The sequence below is a fragment of the Mesoplodon bidens genome (genome assembly GCF_964165515.1).
Source record: "Mesoplodon bidens genome assembly, chromosome: 19".
Lineage (NCBI taxonomy): Eukaryota > Metazoa > Chordata > Mammalia > Artiodactyla > Ziphiidae > Mesoplodon > Mesoplodon bidens.
This window is the reverse complement of record NC_138179.1, coordinates 38,963,041-38,985,717: the sequence shown is the minus strand read 5'-3', so window position 1 is coordinate 38,985,717 and position 22,677 is coordinate 38,963,041. Positions and strand designations below refer to the sequence as shown.

The 22,677-nt window shown below is 47.4% G+C and overlaps 1 protein-coding gene and 1 pseudogene across 3 annotated transcripts in view; both read left to right on the top strand.

The window, feature by feature from the left end:
* The window catches only part of GRB2 (growth factor receptor bound protein 2), a 72,711-nt gene extending 66,073 nt beyond the window's left edge, over positions 1 to 6,638 (top strand). For both annotated transcript variants that reach the window (XM_081219469.1, XM_081219468.1), the window contains exons 4-6: positions 738 to 860; positions 3,601 to 3,769; positions 4,522 to 6,638. In XM_081219469.1, the coding sequence (XP_081075595.1) occupies positions 738 to 860; positions 3,601 to 3,769; positions 4,522 to 4,707 (478 nt within the window). In that variant the 3' untranslated portion in view covers positions 4,708 to 6,638. The remainder of the gene's footprint in view (positions 1 to 737; positions 861 to 3,600; positions 3,770 to 4,521) is intronic.
* Positions 6,639 to 12,114: 5,476 nt separating this feature from the next.
* On the top strand, positions 12,115 to 12,439 carry LOC308607441 (ATP synthase subunit g, mitochondrial-like; annotated as a pseudogene). Its single transcript has one exon. The product of its transcript is annotated as an ATP synthase subunit g, mitochondrial-like (transcript).
* Positions 12,440 to 22,677: the final 10,238 nt, after the last annotated feature.

Genomic DNA, 22,677 nt, shown 5'->3' with positions numbered 1-22,677 from the left:
TACCCTTTTCCACGAATTCACCCACTTTCTCTTGTGACCAAGGTCAATTAGCATTGGGAGCAGAAGAACCTGTAAGTTACTCCAAATGAAAACGTGACTTTTGCAACTAGCTGCCTCTGCACAGAGTAGAGCATGGCATTCCTAAAGGTTCCTGAAAACCAGACTCTGAGCAGTGAACAGCAGAGTGGCCTTGAGAGGAGTGCCGAGCACAGCTGCCAGCAGAGGCTGCTCCCTCACAGCCTGGACCTCTTCCCTTTGTGCTGTTACAAGAAGTGGCCCCGTCTCCAGCTTCTGGGCCTTCCAGCTTCCCTGCCCCCGTTTCTCTTCATCCCACTGTATAGCAAGGCTGCTGCCTTACCAAGTGGCTGCAGGAAGGGCCTGTCTCACCTTAAATGGTTCATCATGTGCTCAAATCGATAGGCCAGGGCTTTCCCTGCTGCCTTGCTGATGAGTCAGTTGGGGGCCCAGTGAGCTTTGGCCCAGGAGGCCCATTTTTAAGTGTCTTCCTCTATAGAAAGTGGCCCATGATTGTGTCTTTTGAGTCACTGGGGAATGGAGGAGACAGTTGAAGGGAGATGGTCCCCCTCTCAAGGCGTGATGGGGCATGTGGAGACAGGAGGGTAGAGAGGGAGGCCCTTCCTCCAGCGAGGAGTGTTCTGTTACTCACATTTCGGAGGCTGGATATCCCGTTTCTTTGTGGGGAAGCAGATGTTGACTGGCTTGCCTTCCTTCCTTAGGTGGTTTTTTGGCAAAATCCCCAGAGCCAAGGCAGAAGAAATGCTTAGCAAACAGCGGCACGATGGGGCCTTTCTTATCCGAGAGAGCGAGAGTGCTCCTGGGGATTTCTCCCTCTCTGTCAAGTAAGTATTTACTACTTTGATTGCCTGGAATCCTCTCTCCAGCTGATGGAAATTGTGAAGCCAGAGGCCAGATGTCTGGGTACACACACCAAAGGTGGCAAACTGGGAGAGGTTTAGCCTAAACAGTATTTTATAAATCAGAAAAATTTACATTAAAACCCTAATTTCTGGCTCCTCTTAAAAATGACCTCTAGCAGCACTGGATTTAGATTCCCGTGTGAAAACCGTCTTTAGTTGCTGAGCAGCAGCTGAGCTTCAGAGAGCAAATACTTGCCAGTTTTCGCCAATCCCCACCACTCTGCAGTGCTCTCCACACACACGGCTCTTCCCTCATCCGGGCACCCCTGCCCTCTGTGGGATTCCTATAGCTCTGTAACAGCAGCTGATCACCAGGTCAGCCGCCTCGTGCACCTTGACTGGGTGTCTCACTGAAATCTACCAGTGTCATACTAGGCCTCACACTGACTTAAAAGGTGACCACAGGGGTTTGGGGGTTTTTGCTTTCCCCAGTGGTAAATTTAAATGTGGAATGGAGCTGATATGCAGGGAATGGGGAAGGCAGGGAGTTATACCACCTTGAGAATCATGGAGACTATAAATTGGAACTTTGAGGATCCTAAGCTAATCACTTCCCATCTGTGATGTAAGGATTTTGAATCAAATTGTCATTTTTCCATATGTGTTTTGACTCTGTCCGTTTCTAGTTAATATATTATCACAGGAAGCCCTCCCCTAGGAATCTTACAAATCACTTCATCGTTTGTGACAAAGATTAAAAACTCAGATCACTTCAGTATACATTTTAAATGAAGTCTATAAAACAATTTATTTGCCATTTACAAATGATATAAAGATTTTTCAGTTTCAAAAATCAGCTCAGTATCTTGTTTCATTTTAGGACCAAATGTGCAGTTAAAGTGTGGGTTTCTTTAATGTAGATTTAAATTTAAAATTTTTGTGTTTCTTTTCTCAATGAAGATGTGGGAGGTGGTTTCAGGTGACATTTGCAGTATCTTTCAGATACGTTTCCAGTACAGTTAGGTTTTAGTCCCAACATGAAAAAAATCAAACTGGATCTAATAGTTTCCCTCTTTTAACAATGGGTTTTTTTTTTTAAAACTTTCTTTTTGAGAGCAGGTTTAGGTTCACAGCAAAATTGAGTGGAAGGTACAGAGAGTTCCCGTGCACCCCTTACTCCCATATGCTTAGAAACAGTGGCTTTTTGATGTGCTTGATTAAACACCTGCAGACCTGGTGGGCTGAGAGCACCTTGAGTCCTTATGCTTCTCATTAACTTGTGTTTCCGCCTCTGTTTTCCTTAACGTTTTATACTGACCTGAGTATAAATCGAACAGTGGAGGACAAGGAGTACAAGCAGTTAATCCTTGAATGATGGCCAAAAACCCCATGGCAGTTCGAGTTCGGTTGTCTGATGACCGTGCGCTGGCTGCCTGCCCGCCTGCCCGCCCGTGCTGGTACACTGGCTGTCGGGAACCTCCCAGACCATTCCGTTTTATCAAATAAAACCTCTAAAGAGTTCATGTATTTATTGCTTTAGAAATAAAATTTGAAACAGATGTCATAACCACCTCTAACAACACAAGCACCTGCACCAAGGAGGTTCAAGAGTGTGCAGTCTTGAGTTTCAAGGTGTTGAGTCTAATGGAAAAACTGTGGTAGTTAACAGCTCACCGTTAGGGACCCTGTACCCCTTTCAGAAGCCACCTGCGTTGCCCTGTGGGAGTGGGCTCCCGTGGGCCCAGAAGTGCCATTTCAGTATGTCCTTCCTCATAAAGCTTTCTTCCTCATCCACCGTTTTTCCCATGAAATAGTGCTGTTTCTAGGCACTTCGCACTTGTACTCAGTGGCTTCCTTAAAGCTCAGTGCTGCCACCTGCTGGGTTGGTGTTAAGAAGTATTTACGCTTTAATACCAGCGATGGGAGGAGAGACTCTTAGTCGTTCATTTAACAGATCTTCATAGAGCGTCTTCTGAGGGCTGGGCGCTGGTGTGGACCTCGAGGACTCGGCAGAGAGCGGGACAGGCAGGGCCTTGTTTGAGCTGATGTTCTAGGCAGACAGCACGACGGTGGTGGGCCATTCCCACTCAGCCAGGCTCATGCTGTTTTTCTGGGCCATTGTAAAGAGAGCATTTGCCTTTTTACCAGGTGGTAGAGAAGTCTTTTATGGGGGGTGACCCCTTATTTATTGTCCCAGCATGTTCTTTGCTTTTGAGATTCTTTCCCCATAAGTAGAACTAAAATCCCTGAGTAGAAAACATGACTTTAAACTCTTCCCAGTTACAGGAAAATTGTTGGAAGTTGTCCAGTCCCTCCTTTCCTCACCTTATTTCCTATCTTATCTTTTGTAGTCTTCAAGTGTCACACAAGATTTCAGTTCTGTTTTTCGTTTGGCACAGTGCAGGGCACATAGAGGCGTTCTGTAGGTTAGGACATTTCTTTTTATTTACAAATGTCTTCAGAATTAGACAAACTGACAGGGTTTCCCTGTCTGGCGAGGATTCTTCCTGTTGTCACTGGTAATTGTCATGCTAATGGAGGGTCTCAGGGTGCTCTCCAGCCAGGAAGTCAAGTTGTGCTACAGTCCTGGGCACCCAGCCTGTGAGGGGCATGGCCAGCACACAGGTTCTCCAGGACACCTCCTTGGTGGTCAGGTGGCCCCTGGGTAGCCGGGACAGAGCCCTCCGGCCTGTTCTCACGTGTATCCTCTGCCCCTCCCCAGGTTTGGAAACGATGTACAGCACTTCAAGGTGCTCCGAGACGGGGCTGGAAAGTATTTCCTCTGGGTGGTCAAGTTCAATTCTTTGAACGAGCTGGTAGATTATCACAGATCTACATCCGTCTCCAGAAACCAGCAGATATTTCTCCGGGACATAGAGCAGGTGCCACAGGTAAGCCTCGTAAGAGACATTGAGATCATTCTTAGCAATTAAGAACAGCTCCTCAGGCAAGCAGGCGTTGTTTTAAAAGGTTACTTCTGGACCTTCTATGTTCATTGTTAAGTCATGTTAAAGATTTGAAGTTTGAAACAAAAAATAGTTTTGCTTTTCCAGAGGCTGCTTCTCTGAAGCATTGTGTTGCTAGTTACCTTGTGTCCCTTGGAAGAAGGTCTTTAACACACCCTCAAATACTCTTTGCCTGGAAGTAAACTTTGAGGAAAATCGTACTGTAAGGGAGTGAAGTCCACACTCATTCTTAAAATCCTTCTCACATGTACTGGTTAATACCACTCTATTTTATTCAAGCTTTTACCCATCTGACTGTATAAAACCTTAAGGATTTTCTAAGTGATAAAGTGATCGGAACTAAACCATTTTCACATCTGGGATTGTAAACAAAACCCCACTGGCTGTTTCCGAAGTTCTTTCCCCTTGAAGCAGTAGCTGCTGCTCTTTGCTTGATGCCGGGGTGTAACCCGCCACCACGGTGGGGACACCCTAGTGGTTTTGAGCACTGGTGAAGACTGCACGACACCCACCTCGAGGAAACTGTAAGAATTGGTGGGGAGGGGAGAAGTGAGGGGTTATTTCAGGAAATGTGAAAAGGCTGGCACACATCAGTTTCCCCATCACCGGTCTGCTTACGAGGGGCTGGCCACGATCAGGGATGCAATGTGTGTTTTCTCCCTGCCCCTCTTCTGCAGCAACCGACGTACGTCCAAGCCCTCTTTGACTTTGATCCCCAAGAGGATGGAGAGCTGGGATTCCGTCGGGGAGACTTTATCCACGTCATGGATAACTCAGACCCCAACTGGTGGAAGGGGGCTTGCCACGGGCAGACCGGCATGTTTCCACGCAATTACGTCACCCCTGTGAACCGGAACGTCTAAGAGTCAAGAGATTATTTAAAGAAAGCGAAAAATTTTAAACACGTACAAAAGAATTAAACCCATGAGCTGCCTCTATCAGCAGCCTGTGAGGGAGCTCAGAATACCCAGCTGGGTCACCTGGTGACCCTCTCTCACTTTGGTTGGAACTCGGGGGGGTGGGAGGGGGAGTTGGATATAACAATGCCAAAACTTACCTATAAATTAAGAAAAGAGTTTTTATTACAAATTTTCACCACTGCTCCTATTCCTCCTCCTTTGTCCTTTTTTTCATCTTGTTTCCTCTTCTGTCCATCAGTGCATGACATTTAATGCCACATATAGTCCTAGCTGATGCCAATAATAAAAGAAAAGAAACCACGTGGGCTGATATTTTCTCTATGCAAAATGTCTGTTTTAGTCGGGACGACAGAAAGAAGAACAGCCGCTTCTGTGTCCTGCGTTACATGCACACACACAGGAGCGGGCCAGGAGCGGGCGACCCTTGCCCTTTAGCTTCTGCCAGAGGAGGGAGGGCAAGTGGGAACCTGCCTGCCAGCCCCCAGCCCCCACCAGAATGTTGTGTCAGAGTTGGATGGGAGTGGGGGTGAGTGTGCCCCTCAGGGCTTGCTGCGAGCCAGGCCCCAAACCCGTGTCTCTCTTGCACACTGGTTTCCCTTTTGCAGACGGTGTTCCTGAGCATGTTGTTTGTCTTAGTGCCTTCTGCCTTATTTCAAGGGTTGCTTATGAGTGGTGGTTTTTATTTGTTTTGTTTTAAAAATAAGTTAAAGACAGCCAATTTGTTTCCTACTCTGTGTAAATATTTTTTCCCTCGGGGGAGGGGAGGACAGGGTAGGGAAGAGCAGACAAGTGAGATGAGGGTGTGAGCGTCCTGCCTGTGCACAGCCGGAGTCTTTAAGGTTCAGCTTTAATATTTGTAGCCCCTGGAGGTTAAGGGAGCCGGAGCCCCAGGGCACAGTGGGACCGGGTTACAGCCCTCCCCGCATCTGACTGGATCTGGCTGAAAGGGGGGCCAGGGTCCTTGACCTTGCGGTCTCAGGTGTTGTCTGTCCCCTCTGTAGCCCCAGACACCCCCAGACACAAGTCTGTGGAGCCAGCAAGTTTCAAATGCAGGAAGGTTTAAACTGTATCAGGTTCTACCGTGTTCCTACACTGGGGTGGGGTGTGCGGGCAGGATGAGCGTTTTCCCTTCATTTTTCTTGCTCTGAAAGCTAGGGGTATCTGTTCAGGGCTTCCACCTTTTGTGTCCCCCACCTGAGCTGCCCAGGTGAGCTTCAGGCCACATTCAGGAAGCAGCTGGGTGGTTTTCCATGTCTCCATTCACAGCGGGCTGTGTTCATAGCTGCTCCACCCGACCCCCTGAAAAGGAAGTGTATCTGTGACGCAGTGACAGGTGGAAGGAAGATGGGAACGATAGGAAGGCTGAGTCCGTGGCGAAGCTCTTTCTGTCCGTCTCCTGGTGGCTTCTTGTCCCTTGCGGTAGTGCGCCTGTGGTCATCCTCTCCCCACCCTTCCCACAACAAAAACGGGGCCACTGGGAGTTGGTGGCGGCCTCTGGCTTCTGAAGTGGTCAGTCGGCGTCTCCCCTGGACTCTGGTAATGGAGCCGGACTCGGCCTGGAGCGGCCGGGGGCCCAGGAGGCACTACCCTCCCAGACAGAGCGTGCGCCTCTCATCACCCCTGTCCACGAGCTTCTCCTCTCCTCGCTGATGATACGAGGAATCTCTGGCATTCTGCACCTGGACCATTTGATTGTTTTATTTTGGAATTGGTGTATATCATGAAGCCTTGCAGAACTAAGTTTTGTGTGTATATATTTAAAAGAAAATCAGTGTTTAAATAAAAAGACCTGTGTACTTAATCCTTTAACTTTGCGGGTAGCATTTGGTAGGTAGTGATTAACTGTGAATAATAAACATACAATGAATTCTTCACTCTGTATCTTTTCTTTTTTTCCCCTTGCCTTAAGGTAAAAACCTAAAGACTCTGTCAGGGGATCAGGACACTTGTGTCCTTATTTCCAGCTCACCTCACTCCTTGGGGACCATGTGGGTCTCACTGGGCCCCTGGAAGCGTGATGCCCACATCACTTGATCAGAACCCCTGTGAGCATGTTCCCAGTGCAGAGTCCCACACGCCAGCCCCCACCCTCAGACTGCGTTGAGGGCACCAGCAGCGGCGCCTGGTGTTTCTGACAGAAGCCACAGGCCGCGGTTTGAAAACTGGCGTAGTCTCAGTGCTTCGTAAGGACTAAGCACGGCTGGCTTGGTTCTCGTCCCCTCCTCCCACCTAAATAAATAACGGCCAGAAGGACAGAATAAGCCATGTTGAAGGAGTCTCAATGTCCCGACTCGTTACAGCAAACTCATTGGCCCAGCGGGCTGCTTCGGGGTGACACTGGGCCTGTCACCACCCACAGCGCTGGCTACAGGAGGCCAAATAAGACTTGTTTAGAGAGAGAACAGAAAAGAAACCAAACCCAAGGAATTTCCACTTAATATTCTTTTTTTTTTTTTTTTTTTTTTTTTTCTTTTTGCGGTATGCGGGCCTCTCACTGTTGTGGCCTCTCCCGTTGCGGAGCACAGGCTCCGGATGCGCAGGCCCAGCGGCCATGGCTCACGGGCCCAGCCGCTCCGCGGCATATGGGATCCTCCCAGACCGGGGCACGAACCCGTATCCCCTGCATCGGCAGGCGGACTCTCAACCACTGCGCCACCAGGGAGGCCCTACACTTAATATTCTTGATCCTGTTCTTACATAGAGCCCCAGCACGCTCCCTCGCTTGTGGCTGCCCTGCTTGGATGAGTCTCCACTTCTCCCCTTCTCTGCAGTGACCGCGAGAGAGAACTTGACCCGGCGCTGCCCTGCTGGAGGCCACTGGGCTCAGGGTCCACCCAGGCTGGCCGAGCAGAAGCCAGCAGAAGTTTCCAGAAGGGGCCATTGAAGTGAAAACTTGAAGCAGTGACTGTCAGCCTCCTTGAGGCTTTTTGCCCTGTTTTGACTCATGGCCTCAGAATAGCCTCAGAATTAATGGGAAAATGGCTGCTTTTGCACCACCAGTTTGGTCACAAGTTTCTTGGTGTCTTTGTCCCCCTCCAGCCCTGGGTCTGTCATTTCTGGCGGGGGAGGGCGTCTGGGTGTGAGCGCCTTTGGGGAGACTGCACCGTGGGATGTAGTGGGCCGGCTCGGCCGCCTTTGACGACTGAAAGCTCTGGTGGGTGAGTGGCCTTGCGACCTGCTCCCTGAGCTCCTCCCAGAGCAGCCGCCGACGTTCTTCACACCTGGTGACCTGGGAGATGGTAACAGAAGCTCTTCTTCACACCTGGTGACCTGGGAGATGGTAACAGAAGCTCGTTGTCAAGGACAATGTGGAGGGGCGGTGGTGACAGCTCCTCCCCAGCACCCTGAGGCAGTCTGCCGCGCTGGGGCTGCTGAGGTGACACATAGAAGGAGGAAGGGGATGGGCACAGTGGTCTGCCTTTCCTCGACACTTGTCCCCTTGACCTGCTTACAGAGTGACCTTCAAGTCAGAACGTCTGGCTTTTCCAAAGTGCCTGGATAACTAGGAACAGTGAGCGAGGAATTGTATTTATGTGTGCGGGAAATAACTCCTAAGATGCTGGATTTACACATTATGCAAATTCTCCAGGTCGGATCTGAGAGACATAGAAAAATAGGTCTGATCTGTTTTTCACAGAAGAGCAAGGAGAGGTTGCATACTCACGGAATGTGTGTTCCTTTGGAGACTTCTTACACCGGGACTCAGGGGTTATAGGCTCTTCCCTCTTTGGGGCCTGGCTCGCAGGGGCCAGATGAAGCAGGGCCATGTAGCCACAGAAGGAGCTGGAAGTGGGCAGCCCTGGAGGGTTGGGATTTTTTTTTTTCAAGGATAGCTTTACTGAGATACAATTCACTATCATAAAGTCACCCATTTATGTATTTATTTGGCCACAACATGCAGCATGTGGGATCGTAGTTCCCAGACCAGGAATCGAACCTGTGCCCCCCGAGGTGGAAGCTCGGAGTCTTAACCACAGGACTGCCAGGGAAGTCCCACAAGTCTCCCATTTAAAGTAGACCATTCAGCGGTGTTTAATATTCATAGATTATGTGATCAATTTTAGAACTTTTTCATCACCCCACAAAGAAACCATGTATCCATTGTCAGTTACTTGCCATCTTCCTCCAGCCCCTCCCAGCGCTTGGCCACCACTAGTCTACTTTCTGTCTCTATGGATTTGCCTATTCTGGACTTTTTGCCTACAGAAGATCATAAAATACGTGGCCTTTTGTGGCGGGCTTCTTTCACTCAGCATCATGTTTCCAAGGCTCATCCATGGGGTGACACATACCAGAACGTCATTCCTTCTTACAGCCGAATAGCACTCCCTGGTATGGAGACACCCTGTCTTTTTTGTCCGTTTGTACAGTGATGATCATTGGGACTGTTTCCACTCTTTGGCTGCCATAAACGATGCTGCTTCAGACATTCACGTGCAAGGTCTTTTGAGGACACACCCTGGAGGGCTTGAAGCAGAGGGGCAGACACAGTCCTGTTTGGCTAGAAGAGTGGAGAAAGGGGGCCACGGAAGAGGCCCCCTGGTGAGCAGTTGTCCTGCCGAGCGAGGGGGGTGGCAGGGGGAGCAAAGAGAAGCTGGTTGATCTGAGTCATATGTAGGAGGACCTGTTGGCAAGACATGGTTGTCAAGGAAAAGGAGGGGCAGAGATGACCCTCGGATCCTTCTTGAGCAGCAGGGACCCTGAGGTTGCTGTCGACTGAGACAGGGAGCCCTGGAGGAGGGCGAGCTGGCATGCGCTGGGGAGGGAGGGTGGACCAGTTGCCTTTGGTGTCTGTGGCAAACGTCTGGAGCAGCAGAATGTGTTCACCTGGAGCTCAGGAGACAAGTCTGAGCAGGGGATCAGGGCTGTGGGTGTGGAGGTGGTCCTGAAGCCCCCGCCCTGGGTGAGCCCTCACCCGCTCTCCGCAAAAGAGGGAAGAGGGCAGAATTCGGGGCTGGGCCCTGGGGACTGGACGAGGAAGCAGCAAAGGAGATGAGGAAGAGGCCAGAGTCGGGACAAACCACGGCTGCACAGCGCGGGGGCAGCTGGGTGTCCAGGAAACGGCCCCTGTGGCCATACTCCCCCAGGCCCCTCGACCTCCACCCTGTCTCTCTCCCTGCAGATCCCGATTGTCCCCAGACTGCCCAGCACATCTTCCCTCTTCTGCTGGGAGACCTTCCCCCGCTGCCAGGTTGAGAGGACGCAAGTGCATACTCCTGGCCTGTAGGTATGCTGCGAGGTCAGAGACAGAGTGAGCTTGGAGTCACGAGACCCAGGGCTTTATTCCAGGCTGTGTGGCCTTGGGCAGGGCCCTTAACCTCTGATCCTTTCATTCATCTGTTTTCAAACAGTCCCATGTTGGGACTTACCTGGTGGCGCAGTGGTTAAGAATCCGCCCGCCAATGCAGGGGACACAGGTTCGAGCCCTGGTCCAGGAAGATCCCACATGCCTCCACAAAAACCACTGAGCCTGCGCTCTAGAGCCCTCGAGCCACAACTACTGAGCCCGTGAGCCACAACTACTGAAGCCCGCATGCCTAGAGCCCGTGCTCTGCAACAAGAAAACCACCGCAATGAGAAGCCTGCACACCGCAACGAAGAGTAGCCCCCGCTCTCCGCAACTGGAGAAAAGCCCACGCGCAGCAATGAAGACCCAATGCAGCCAAAAATAAATAAATTAAATTATTTTAAAAAAACAAGCCCATGTCACCAGGTTGGCCTGAGGATTCAGCGGGACTGCATCTGTAGATGTCTTACAAACTTTAGTGTGACGGAACCGGTACTGATTATGATCTTGGCGTTCAAGGCCTTTTACAGTCTGAGCCTGGTCCAATCCTCCAGCTCTTTGGCCTCCAGCCCTTCTGAGGGTCCCTGGCTTTCACCAGCATCCACCGTTCTCTCTGATCTGAGGCCAATCTGCTCAATTTCCTGACCTGCTTCCCGTGAACGCTGGTTCCACCACAGTCTCCAAACTCCGAACACAGGACCACATCTTGACCCGTCCTGTGAGCCCACCCTCCTGCCTCCATCAAGCCCGGTGCCCTGCTTCCATGACCCGCTTGCCGGTGGTGGTCAATCTTATCTGCAGCCGGCAGCAGTGGAGCCACGGTGAGGACTCCAGACTCTGGGGTGGCCTTGGACGGATCGCTTTGAGAGTTAGTAACCAGGTCGGTAACCTTAAACAAATTACCTTTCTAAGCCTCCGGTCAAGAAACTGAGGTCGATAAACCATCTGAGGATTGCACAGGATAATGTGGGTTAATCAGTGCTAGCTCCCACACCTGGTAATTTATTCAGAGTCCAGCCCACTCCTGGTCAGCCCTGTGCCTACCCACGACTCTTGTTCTTGTTTAGGGCAAGGGAATACATCCGATATTTTCATTTTTTTTAAATTTAAATCTTTGATCCGTTTGAAGGCTGTCCTGGTGATCAGTGAGAGCTTGGATCCATCTCTCTTTGTTTCCAGATGGCTGCCCAGTTGCTCAGATAGTATTTATTAAAAGATTCATTGTCAGGGACTTCCCTGGAGGTCCAGCGGTTAAGACTCAACGCCTCCACTGCAGTGGGCGTGGGTTCTATCCCTGTTCGGAAAATCCCTCATGCCACGCATGTGGTACAGCCAAACAAAAAAAAATTATCCATTGTCAGCTCTTAGATCTGAGAGGATGCATTTTGTACACTGAGTTTCGGTATGGTGGGGTCCTGTTTCTCCGCTTTACGTCCATGGGCCCGTGCTAGGCATGTGGGGCTGGTTCCTGAGACTTCACAGCAGGTTAGGACATCTGATGGGGCTGTTCCTCCCCCATCGCTCTTCCTTCTCGACTTGTCCTGGCTCTTCTTGCTTGTTTATGTTTTCAACGTAAACTTTAGAATCAGCTTGTCTAGTTCGAGAAAAAAAAAATGCCTCTGAGTGTTTTTATTTGGATAATGTTAGATTTATAAGCTACCTTCGGAAGTATTGGCATTTTTTAAATTAATTAATTTATTTATAAATTTTGGCTGCGTTGGGTCTTTGTTGCTGCACGCAGGCTTTTTCTAGTTGCAGCAAGCGGGGGCTACTCTTCATTGTGGTGCGCGGGCTTCTCACTGCAGTGGCTTCTCTTGTTGTGGAGCATGGGCTCTAGGCACGCGACCTTCAGTAGTTGTGGCATGTGGGCTCAGTAGTTGTGGCTCGCGGGCTCTAGAGCGCGGGCTCAGTAGTTGTGGACTTTGTGCACTGTTGGTGGGAATATAAATTGGTGCAGCTGCTGTGGGAAACAGTACGTAGGTTCCTCAAGAAGTTAAAAATAGCCTTCCTGGCGGTGACATTCAGCCAGCCAGTCAGGGTGATGGACTTTCCGTCCTAGAACCATGGCCCAGTTTGTCCATAACCTCGCAGAGAAGGTCCCGGCACTGGTCAATGCTGCTGTGGCTTTCTCAAAGCCTTGATTGGCCACATTTTGGCACTATGGTTGAGCTGCTCAAGGTTGAGCTGCTTCCTCCCAACCTTGCTGGGTTCCCTACAGCTATTCAGAGCTTGAAAAAAAATTGTCAGTAGTGCTCAAACTGGCAGCTTCCAACAGCTCACAGTTAAGGAAGCTCTGCTCAATGGTTTGGTGGCCACTGAGGTGTGTGGTGGTGGTTTTATGTTGGCAAGATCATAGACAAGCGTGGCATCGTTAGCTATGATGTTTGAAGACCAATCTTTAACATGTGATTATATCTGTTTTATTATTTGGGTGTTCTTGGACCATGTGTGAGCAGACTGGTATTTGAATAAAATGAGACAGTGTGTCAAAAAAAACATTAAAAGTAGAACAACCCTATGATCCAGCCGTCCCACTTCAGGGTATTTATTCAAAATAGCTGAAATCAGGATCTCGAAGAGATATTAACATTCCTATGTCTATTGCAGCACTATTCACAATAGCCAAGATGTACAAACAACCCACATGTCCATCAACAGATGAATGGGTAAAGAAGACAGGATACACAAACACACACAAGAAGACTGTTCAGCCTTTAAAAAAAGGAAATTCTGCAACACGCAACAACATGGATTAACATTGAGGACATTATGCTTTAGTGAAATAAGCCAGTTCCTGAAGGATGATTCCACTTATATGAGTCATCTAAAGTAGTCAAATGCATAGAATCAAAGAATGGAATGGTGGTCGCCAGGGGCTGGGGGAGGGGGAAATGAGTTATTGATCAACAGGCAGAAGATTTCAGTTCAGCAAGATGAGTGAGTCCTAAAGGTCTGCTTAGTACATTTTATGTGTATAATGTATACATAAAAACTTCAGAGGGTAACTCTCATGCTGTGTTCTTTTTAATTTATTTTATTATTTTTTAAATTAATTAATTAATTAACTTTTGGCTGTGTTGGGTCTTCGTTGCTGTGCGCGGGCTTTCTCTAGTTGCAGAGAGTGGGGGCTACTCTTCATTATGGTGTGCGGGCTTCTCATTGCGGTGGCTTCTCTTGTTGCGGGCACGGGCTCTAGGCTGGCGGGCTTCAGTAGTTGTGGCACGTGGGCTCAGTAGTTGTGGCTCACAGGCTCAGTAGTTGTGGCACACGGGCTTAGTTGCTCCGCGGCATGTGGGGTCTTCCCGGACCAGGGCTCGAACCTGTGTCCCCTGCATTGGCAGGTGAATTCCCAACCACTGTGCCACCAGGGAAGTCCCTTCGTGCTGTGTTCTTACCACAATAAAATTTTAAAAATTAAAAAGATATAAAGAAAGCTCATTGGCTATAATAGCTGGTTCTGGAACCTCATGGAAGAGAGAAAGTGGGAAATAGCCACTGAAGGAAAAAAAAAATTATTTGCAAAGCGCCGCAAGGATTCTAATGCATGAGGAGCCCTGCTCTGGCCCATCCTCCTCCTTTGATGGGATGGGTGGGAGAACGGGTGCCCAGAAGCAGTAATGAGGGTCTTGCCCAAGCCCTTAGAGCCTCACCTCTCCTGTGAACGGTCACCCTGTTTTCAACTCTGGTGAGGACCAGACCAGCAAAGACCAGACCACGGGTGCCTTCTTGCGCTCCATATGCACCCCTCACCCTAAGACTTCAAAATTAGGAGGAAAATGCATATTTTAAGTTACTAATTGTTTTACCTCCCAACCCTTGTTTCCTTTCCTGGCCTGACGAGCTGGTCTGAACAGAAGAAAAAGATGGTTGAACATCCCCCCGCTTTCCACCTTCTGCTCTTAGACTCCCAAGGGATCTGGATGCAGTGGGAAACACTCTGAAGTCTGTCTCAGTCAGCTCAGGCTGCTGTAACAAAACACAGCATCTTGGGGAGTCCAAGATCATGGTGCCAGTGGATTTGGTTCTTGGTGAAGAATCTCTTCCTGGCTTGAGATGGCTGCCCCCTCCTTGTGTCCTCACAAGGGGAGAGAGAAAGTGAGACAGAGACGGAGTGCTCTGGTAATAGAGGTGCTAATCCACCATGAGGACCCCACCCTCATGACCTCATCTAAACCTGCTTACCGCCCAAAGGCCCCACCTCCTAATACTCTCACCTTGGGGCTTAGGGCTTCAACACATGAATTTGGGGGGACTCCAACATATGAATTTGGGGGGACTCCAACATATGAACTTGGGGGGACTCCAACATGAATTTGAGGGGATGCCAACATATGAATTTGGGGGAACACCAACATTCAGTCCAGGACAAAGTTTGTAGTCCTAGCTCCACACTCTACTAGTTGTGTAACTTTGGGCAAATTACCCAACGCCTCTGAGCTTGTTTCCTTATCCATATGATGGCACACATTGTCTGCCTCCTAGGGTTTTGAGGAGAAGTGACTCATATATAAAATATCAAGCACAATGCGAGAAGTTTGGTTCATGCTCAATACATGTTTCTCTTCATCTGTCCATATGTGGTGGAGAGGCCATCTGCCATCTTCCCATCTTCCTCTTTCTTCTTCTGTACGAGTGGAATGCTCAGTGTTTAGCCTGTACCTGCCTATGCAGAGTAAATACCTTTTGTCTCAGCCACTCAAGCATTTAGGTGTGGCCACGTAACTAAGTTCTGACCAATAGGATCCAAGTAAAAGGCTCTGGTGGCAGTTCCAGGCAAACTCCCCAGGACCCCTTTCACCTTCCATTCATCCTCCATCCTCTGGCTGGATTCCACCTGCTGACTTGGGTCAAACAGTGAGGACCACACCCTAGGAGGGTGTCATGGTGAACTGGGAAGAGTCCATGCCCCTGGAAGGTTTGTGGAGGCAGCTGCCAAACCACACCTGGACAGGACTTTGATGAATTTAAGCCACTGGACTTTGATGAATTTAAGGTACAATTACTGTGGGGCTCTGTCACTTTCCCGGAAGCTAAATCTTACCCTGAGACCCTGTCCTTCATGCCTGTCTACCAAGTGGCCAGTCCCCACATTTCCTGACATCTCTTTTTCTCCAGAATTCAAGGAACCTCAGAAGCAGGTGTATCCCACCCCAAAGGTGAGCAAAGAATCCAAAGAAGATGCCCCCACTGTCTTCTCTGTTCAACTCTCCCACATGTATAATTCTCCTCCACATTTCCCTGTCTATAAATACCTTCAGGGGGTGAAGGCAGACGTGGGAGAGGGAAGTCATCGCACTCTGAGCCGGAGTAGGGTCCTGTTTCTTCCATCCCTGCTTTCCACATCGTCTACTGAACATTTTGAACATGGACTTGTGCCAGGTGCTGAAGACAGAGATGAATAAGAAAGTTATCAAACACCAATTTCCGCTCAAGACCTGCGAAGGACACTGAGCAATGATCTATCCCAGGACAGGAATGGGGACAAGGTGAGGCAAGAGGGACCACAGACTCGGACGGGTCGGGAAAGGCTTCAGAGAGACGCTGGGGGAAAGAAGGGAAAATTGTATATGCCAAAGCACATGGCATCAAAAAAGTAGAAAATAACAAGTATTGACAAGGACGTAGAGACATTGGAACCCTAATGGCTTGCTGGTGCAAATGTAAAATTGCTGTGGAAACTGGTCTGTTGAGCTCAAAAAGCTAAACATAGAATTACCGTATAACCCAACAATTCCACTCCTAGTCATGTACCCAAAAGAACTGAAAATAGAGATTCAAGCTGATACTTGTATACTAGTGTTCATTGCAACACTATTCACAGTAGCCAAACGGTGGAAACAACCCAAGTGTCCATCAAGAGATGAATGGATAAACAAAATGTGGTTTATACACACAAATGGAATATTAGTCAGCCATATAAAAGAAGTTCTGATCGATGCTATGATGTGAATGAACCTTGAAAACATTATGCTGAGTGAAAGAAACTAGACCCAAAAGGATGAATATTGTATGGTTCCACTTATATGAAATATCTAGAATAGGTATATCCATAGAGACAGAAGGTAGATTAGATGGGCCAGGAGGAGGAGGGAATGGGGAGTTATTCCTTAATGGGTACAGAGTTTCTGTTTTGGAGTGATGGAAAAGTTTTAGAAATAGATAGTGGTGATAGTGGTGATTGTAAATGCAATTGATGCCACTAAATTGTACACTTAAAATGAATTGGGCAATTGGGATTGACATGTATACACTAATGTGGATAAAATTGATGACTAATAAGAACCTGCTGTAAAAATAAATAAATTAAATTTAAAAATTAAAAAAAAAAAGGTTGAATTGGGGACTTCCCTGGCGGTCCAGTGGTTAGGACTCTGCGCTTCCACTGCAGGGGGCATGGGTTTGTTCCCTGGTCGGGGAACTAAGATCCCGCATGTTGCACAACACGGCCAAAAAAAAAAAAATCGTTGAATTGGCAAATTTTATATTATACACACACACACAGACACAGCACAGCACACGGGTTCCTGCAGGTTGAATCCTTTTTTTTTTTTTTTTTTTTACATATTGTATTATTTAATCCATAGGAAGTTCAAGAACAGGCAAAACAAATACATGGGGTTAGGAAATCAGGGTACTTAATTACCCTTCAGAGAGAAGATACGGGTTAGTGGTGGGTTTTGACTATTAGAGGGCATTTTGTTTCTGTATCTGGAAGCTGGTTACCTGTATGTGTTCATGGGAAAACTCGCTGATCTATATACTTAGGATAGGTGCCCTTTTCTACATGTATACTTCATTATAAAGTTCACTAAACAAAAATTTTTTTACATCTTTATTGGAGTATAATTGCTTTACAATGGTGTGTTAGTTTCTGCTTTATAACAAAGTGAATCAGTTATACATATACATATGTTCCCATATCTCTTCCCTCTTGCATCTCCCTCCTTCCCACCCTCCCTATCCCACCCCTCTAGGTGGTCACAAAGCACCGAGCTGATCTCCCTGCAGGTTGAATTCTAGAAGGAGCAAACATGACCACAGGGCCAAGGGGCAGTGGCATTTTAGGGGAATGGCTGCCACTGAGGCCACAGGGCCTGGGGTGCTGAGTGCAGGAGCACGTGGATTTTCTCTCATAAGGCCAGTGCTGTTCTGGTTTCCATCTTACCACCTTATCTTCTTCCACTGCACGCACTGGGTGACTTGATGCTGCACTCAGAGGATTGGATGAACGGAGCAAGATGTAACACAGCAAAAGACATGGATGTTTTAGAGACATCCATGTTGTGGTATGTTTCAGGAGTTCTTTCCTTATTGTCATTGAATAGTAGTCCATTGTGTAGATGTCCTACATCATATAGTGCTCTGTTGATGGACATCTAAACCATCAATATTTCCAGTTTTGGCTGCAATGAACATTTTTATACAAATTTTTTTGTAAACATGTTTCCATTTCTCTTGAATAAACACCTAGAAGTGAAATTGTTGGGTCATAGGTGTATAGGTGTTTAAGTTAATAAGAATCTGCCTGGCCTTTTCCCAGGTGTTTGTGCCATTTTACACTCCTGCCGGCAATGTCTGAGATTTCCAGTTGCTCCACAGCTCTGCTAAAATTTGATGTTGTCAGTCTTTTTAATTTTAACCATTCTGGTGGGTGGTTGGTGGTATCTCATCGTGGTTTTAATTTGCACTTCCTTTGACTAATGATGTTGAATGCTTTTTCAATTGTTTATTGCCCATTTGTATCTTTCTTTGTGAAATGTCTGTTCAAATCTCTTACCTAATTTGTTTATTGGGTTCATCTTTTTTTATTTTTAAATTTATTTATTTTGTTTATTTTTATTTTTGACTGTGTTGGGTCTTCGTTGCTGCACGCGGGCTTTCTCTAGTTAACAGCGAGTGGGGGCTACTCTTCATCGCACTTTGCAGGCTTCTCATTGTGGTGGCTTCTTGTTGCAGAGCACGGGCTCTAGGCATGCAGGCTTCAGTAGCTGTGGCACGCGGGCTCAGCAGTTGTGGCTCACGGGCTCTAGAGCACAGGCTCAGTAGTTGCAGCACAAGGGCTTAGTTGCTCCGTGGCATGTGGGATCTTCCCCGACCAGGGCTCGAGCCCATGTCCCCTGCATTGGCAGGAGGATTCTTAACCACTGTGCCACCAGGGAAGCCCCGGATTGTTCATCTTTTTATTATCAACTTTACATTCAGATTTGAGGTTCCCAGAAGTAGTCACCCCTGGGTCTGGTGGGATGAGAAGTTGTGGAGGAAGAAGACTTGATCTGTGGTTGGCATGGGGCCTTCACGTTAGAGCTGCATCCTTATGTGCATTTGGTGGTGAGTGAAGACCGGCTTCGTACAGACACAGCAGGAAATACCTTCTCAAGGAAGCTCAGAAATGCGTGATAGGTGAGGGATTGTGAACCACAAAGGTGGATGATCTGGTCAGAGAGAATCAAATGCTGAAAACCAAGAAGCCGGAAGCCTGGAGAATCCTCCAGCAAACTTGGAGACCTTTCTCTTTGGGCTGACATTGACACTCCCTATAGCTTCTTGACATTCGGCTCTACTGAGAAGAGCAAAAGAAGAAAATTGAAATGCATAAGAAACCAGCTCTTGAAAGTTACTGGACAGTGAATTCTCTTTCTTTCTTTTTTTTTTTTTCTCTTGGTTAGTTTACTGGTGTTTGAGTCATTTGCTGAGTGAATCTGAAAGGACAAAAAAAAGGAACTGGATCAGAATTGTCTCTATCTTTGGCCCCTGCAGCCTGTCAGAACTTCTTCCAGAATCCACCAACAGTTGTTGGCTTTTCATGATTTTCTCAAACTTGTAGTCCTACAGTTTAAAAAATAAATAAGTAAACAAATAATGAAAACTTACGTCCACACAAAAACCTACACACACATACTTATAGCAGCTTTATTCATAATTGCTAAAATATGGGAGCAACCAAGATGTCCTTCAATAGGTGAACGGATAAACAAGCTGTGTAATACATCCAGACAGTGGACTACTATTCAGTGCTAAGAGGAAAAGGGCTATCAAGATATGGAGGACGGCTTCCCTGGTGGCGTACTGGTTGGGAGTCTGCCTGCCGATGCAGGGGACGCAGGTTTGTGCCCTGGTCTGGGAAGATCCCATGTGCCATGGAGCAGCTGGGCCCATGAGCCATGGCCGCTGAGCCTGTGCGTCCCGAGCCTATGCTGCGCAACGGGAGAGGCCACAACAGTGAGAGGCTTGTGTACCGCAAAAAAAAAAAAAAAAGATATGGAAGAAACTTGGATATGTATTACTAAGTGAAAGAAAGTCAGCTCCAAGAGGGAAGAAATTCTGATTTGTTCATTGCTATATCCTCAGCTCTGGCCATGCAGACCCTCAATAAATATTTGATGGTGGTGGGGGGAAAGATGGGAAAGCATCCCTTCCTCTCATCCGGAGTCATCAGAAGGGAGAAAGAAACAAGAGCCACTTAGGATGATCAGCTAAGATGTGTATCCCCAATTCAGTGTCTCCCCAAATGTGGGCCACCAATCAAAATGCTTATTCCAAGGCCATGCACCAGATCTGCTTGATCAGGACAAGTGTAATCTGGAGAGGGTAATCTGCATTTTTAATTAAGCATCCCAGATGATGCTTATATCAGCTGAAGTTAAGAACCCTTGAGATGCTTAAGAAAAATGCAGATTTTTTTTAGATCTGTGGAGGTACAGAGGCAGCAAGGCTTGCACACCCTGTTGTCCAACCCCTTAATCTTTGTAAATGGAGAAACTGCAGCCCAGAGAAAAGAATGCCTTGCCAAAGAGCTACGGCAAGTCACCTCCTGGCTCTCAGGCCTCTTTCGGATGGCATGGCCAACCAGCCACACAGTCAGTAAGAGATTCTTTCTCCTTTGATAGGAAAGATCATCTGCTTAGACAGCTGATAAATACCAACTCGGTCAAGCCCAAGGAGGTGTTTACTTCCTCCGAGGAGGTGGGGGAAGTCCAAAGGAACTTTTCATAGTCTATTTGGGGTAAATGTTGATGAGGTCACAGAAGGATTCACTTCCCCAAGCTGACGGGAACCATTATTTTCCGGTTTCTCTTTTCACATGATTTGATTTATTTAGTATATTTAACTTAAAATGAAATGACCAGATTTCCAATATGCAAAAACTAGAACCGGGGTGTAAGCCCAAGAAAACTGGCACCTGCCACTAATCTCACCTCAGCTTGACCACCAATTTGCCATTTGACCTTGGAAGACCTTTAGTGCATCGCCTAGCCGCTTTGGGCCCTGGACCCTGGCTATGAGTCTTTTTAGTTCTGATGGTCTGTGGTTCCCTGAGTCTAACTCATTCTACAATCAGCCTGTAACCAAAAGTCCTGCTGGCTTATCTGTCGAATGACCATTGGGAAGCCTATTCTAAAATGTGGGCTTGCTCTAGTCCAGGAGAACAAAGTAGAACCAAAGATCTCAATAGCCAAAGAGCTCATCCATCTGGAGAGAAGTTAGTGATCGCTCCACAAAACTGCTGGAAAATGAAGATATAACACAGAGGCTGGGGTTTCATGGGGAAATAAAGCAATCTCTAAGCAAGGAGACAGAGGAAGTGAGTGATGACAAAGATGACCCTGAGGACACAGTGGGAGACATTTTCAAGAACAGGAAGTCAGATTTCTGTACCAGGTTCTGCCTACTGTGGGCCACCTTAATATTTTATCCCCATGTGGACAGTGCTGTAGCACTAATGTTGAGTGGGAAAAAAAGTGAAAATTTTGTGTACCTATGAACAACTGATTTTCAGCAAAGGTGCAAAAGGCAATTCAGTGGGGAAAAAATAGGCTTTTCAACAGAAACAGTGTTGCAGGTGTTGGAACAATTAAATATCCAAATGAAGGAGGAGGAGGAGGGAGAGGAGTTGGAAGGGGAGGAGGTCATTCCATATCACACACTGTACACCAGAACTAACCCCAAATGCATCAGAGACCTAGATGTAAAACCTAAAACTAGAAAGTTTCTATTGGAGGACTTCCCTGGTGGCTCAGTGGTTAAGAATCCGCCTGCCAATGCAGGGCACACCTGTTCAAGCCCTGGTCCAGGAAGATCCCACATGCCGCGGAGCAGCTAAGCCCGTGTGCCACAACTATGGAGCCAGCGAGCCATTTTAATATGAACTACTGAGCCCACGTGCCACAAAGTCTGAAGCCTACACACCTAGAGCCCGTGCTCCACAAAAAGAGAAGCCACCGCAATGAGAAGCCCGTGCACCGCAATGAAGAGTAGCCCCCACTCACCGCAACTAGAGAAAGCCCATGTGCGGCAGCAAAGATCCAACACAGCCAAAAATAAATACATAAATACATAAATTTATTTTTAAAAATTTCTATTGGAAAATGTAGAAGAAAAGTTCAAATCCTTTGGTTAGGCAAGGAATTATTAGGTATGATACCAAAAACATCCATAAAGGGGAAAAATCAATAAATTGGACTTCATTAAAATTAAGAACTTCTGGGGAATTCCTTGGTGGTCCAGTGGTTAGGACTTGGCACTTTCACTGCCAGGTCCCAGGTTTGATCCCTGGTTGGGGAACTAAGATCCCACAAGCTGCACAGCACAGCCAAAACAAAACCTTCTGTTCTTCGAAAGACCCCAAATGTAATGATAGGGGACTTATATTCAGAAAATATAAAGAACCCTCAAAACTCAATAATAAGAAACAAAACAATCCAGTTAAAAATGGGCAAGGGACTTCCCTGGTAGTCCAGTGGGTAAGACTCTGTGCTCCCAATGCAGGGTGCCTGGGTTCGATCCCTGGTCGGGGAACTAAATCCTGCATGCATGCCACAACTAAGAAGAAGTCCAGCGTCGCAACTGAAAGTCCGCATGCCGCAACTATAGATCCCGCATGCCGCCACTAAGACCTGGCACAGCCAAAATAAATAAGTAAATCAATATTAAAAATAGGCAAAATATTTGAACAGATACTTCACTGAGAAGATATATGGATAGCAAGTAAGCACTTGAAAAGATACTCAACGTTAGTCATCAGGACATGCAAGTTAAAACCATAATGAGATACCACTATGTATTTATTAAAATGACTAAATTTATTAAAAATTACCTTACCAAGGATGTGGAGGAACTAGAACGGTCATACTGCTGGTGAGGAAGTAAAGTAGTACAACCACTTTGGAAAACAGTTTGGCAGTATCTTAAAAAGTTAAGTGTACACTGACTCTATGCTCCAGATATTCCACTCCTCAGTCTGTACCCAAGAGAAATTAACACAGATGTCCGTACAAAGACATATATGAATATTTGTAGTGAAACTGCACTCCTTTGGATGGAACTCAAACCCAGTCACACCTCAGATTGGGACTTCAATTCACAATCCCTGACTTAGGAGTGGACTCGAACCCACTGTCTTTTTTTTAATATGAATTTATTTATTTGTTTGTTTGTTTGTTTATGGCTGCTTTGGGTCTTCATTGCTGCGTGCAGGCTTTCTCTAGTTGCGATGAGCGGGGGCTACTCTTCGTTGCGGTGTGCGGGCTCCTCATTGCGGTGGCTTCTCTTGTTGTGGAGCACGGGCTCTAGGCACACGGGCTTCAGTAGTTGCAGCGCATGGGCTCAGTTGCTCCGTGGCATGTGGG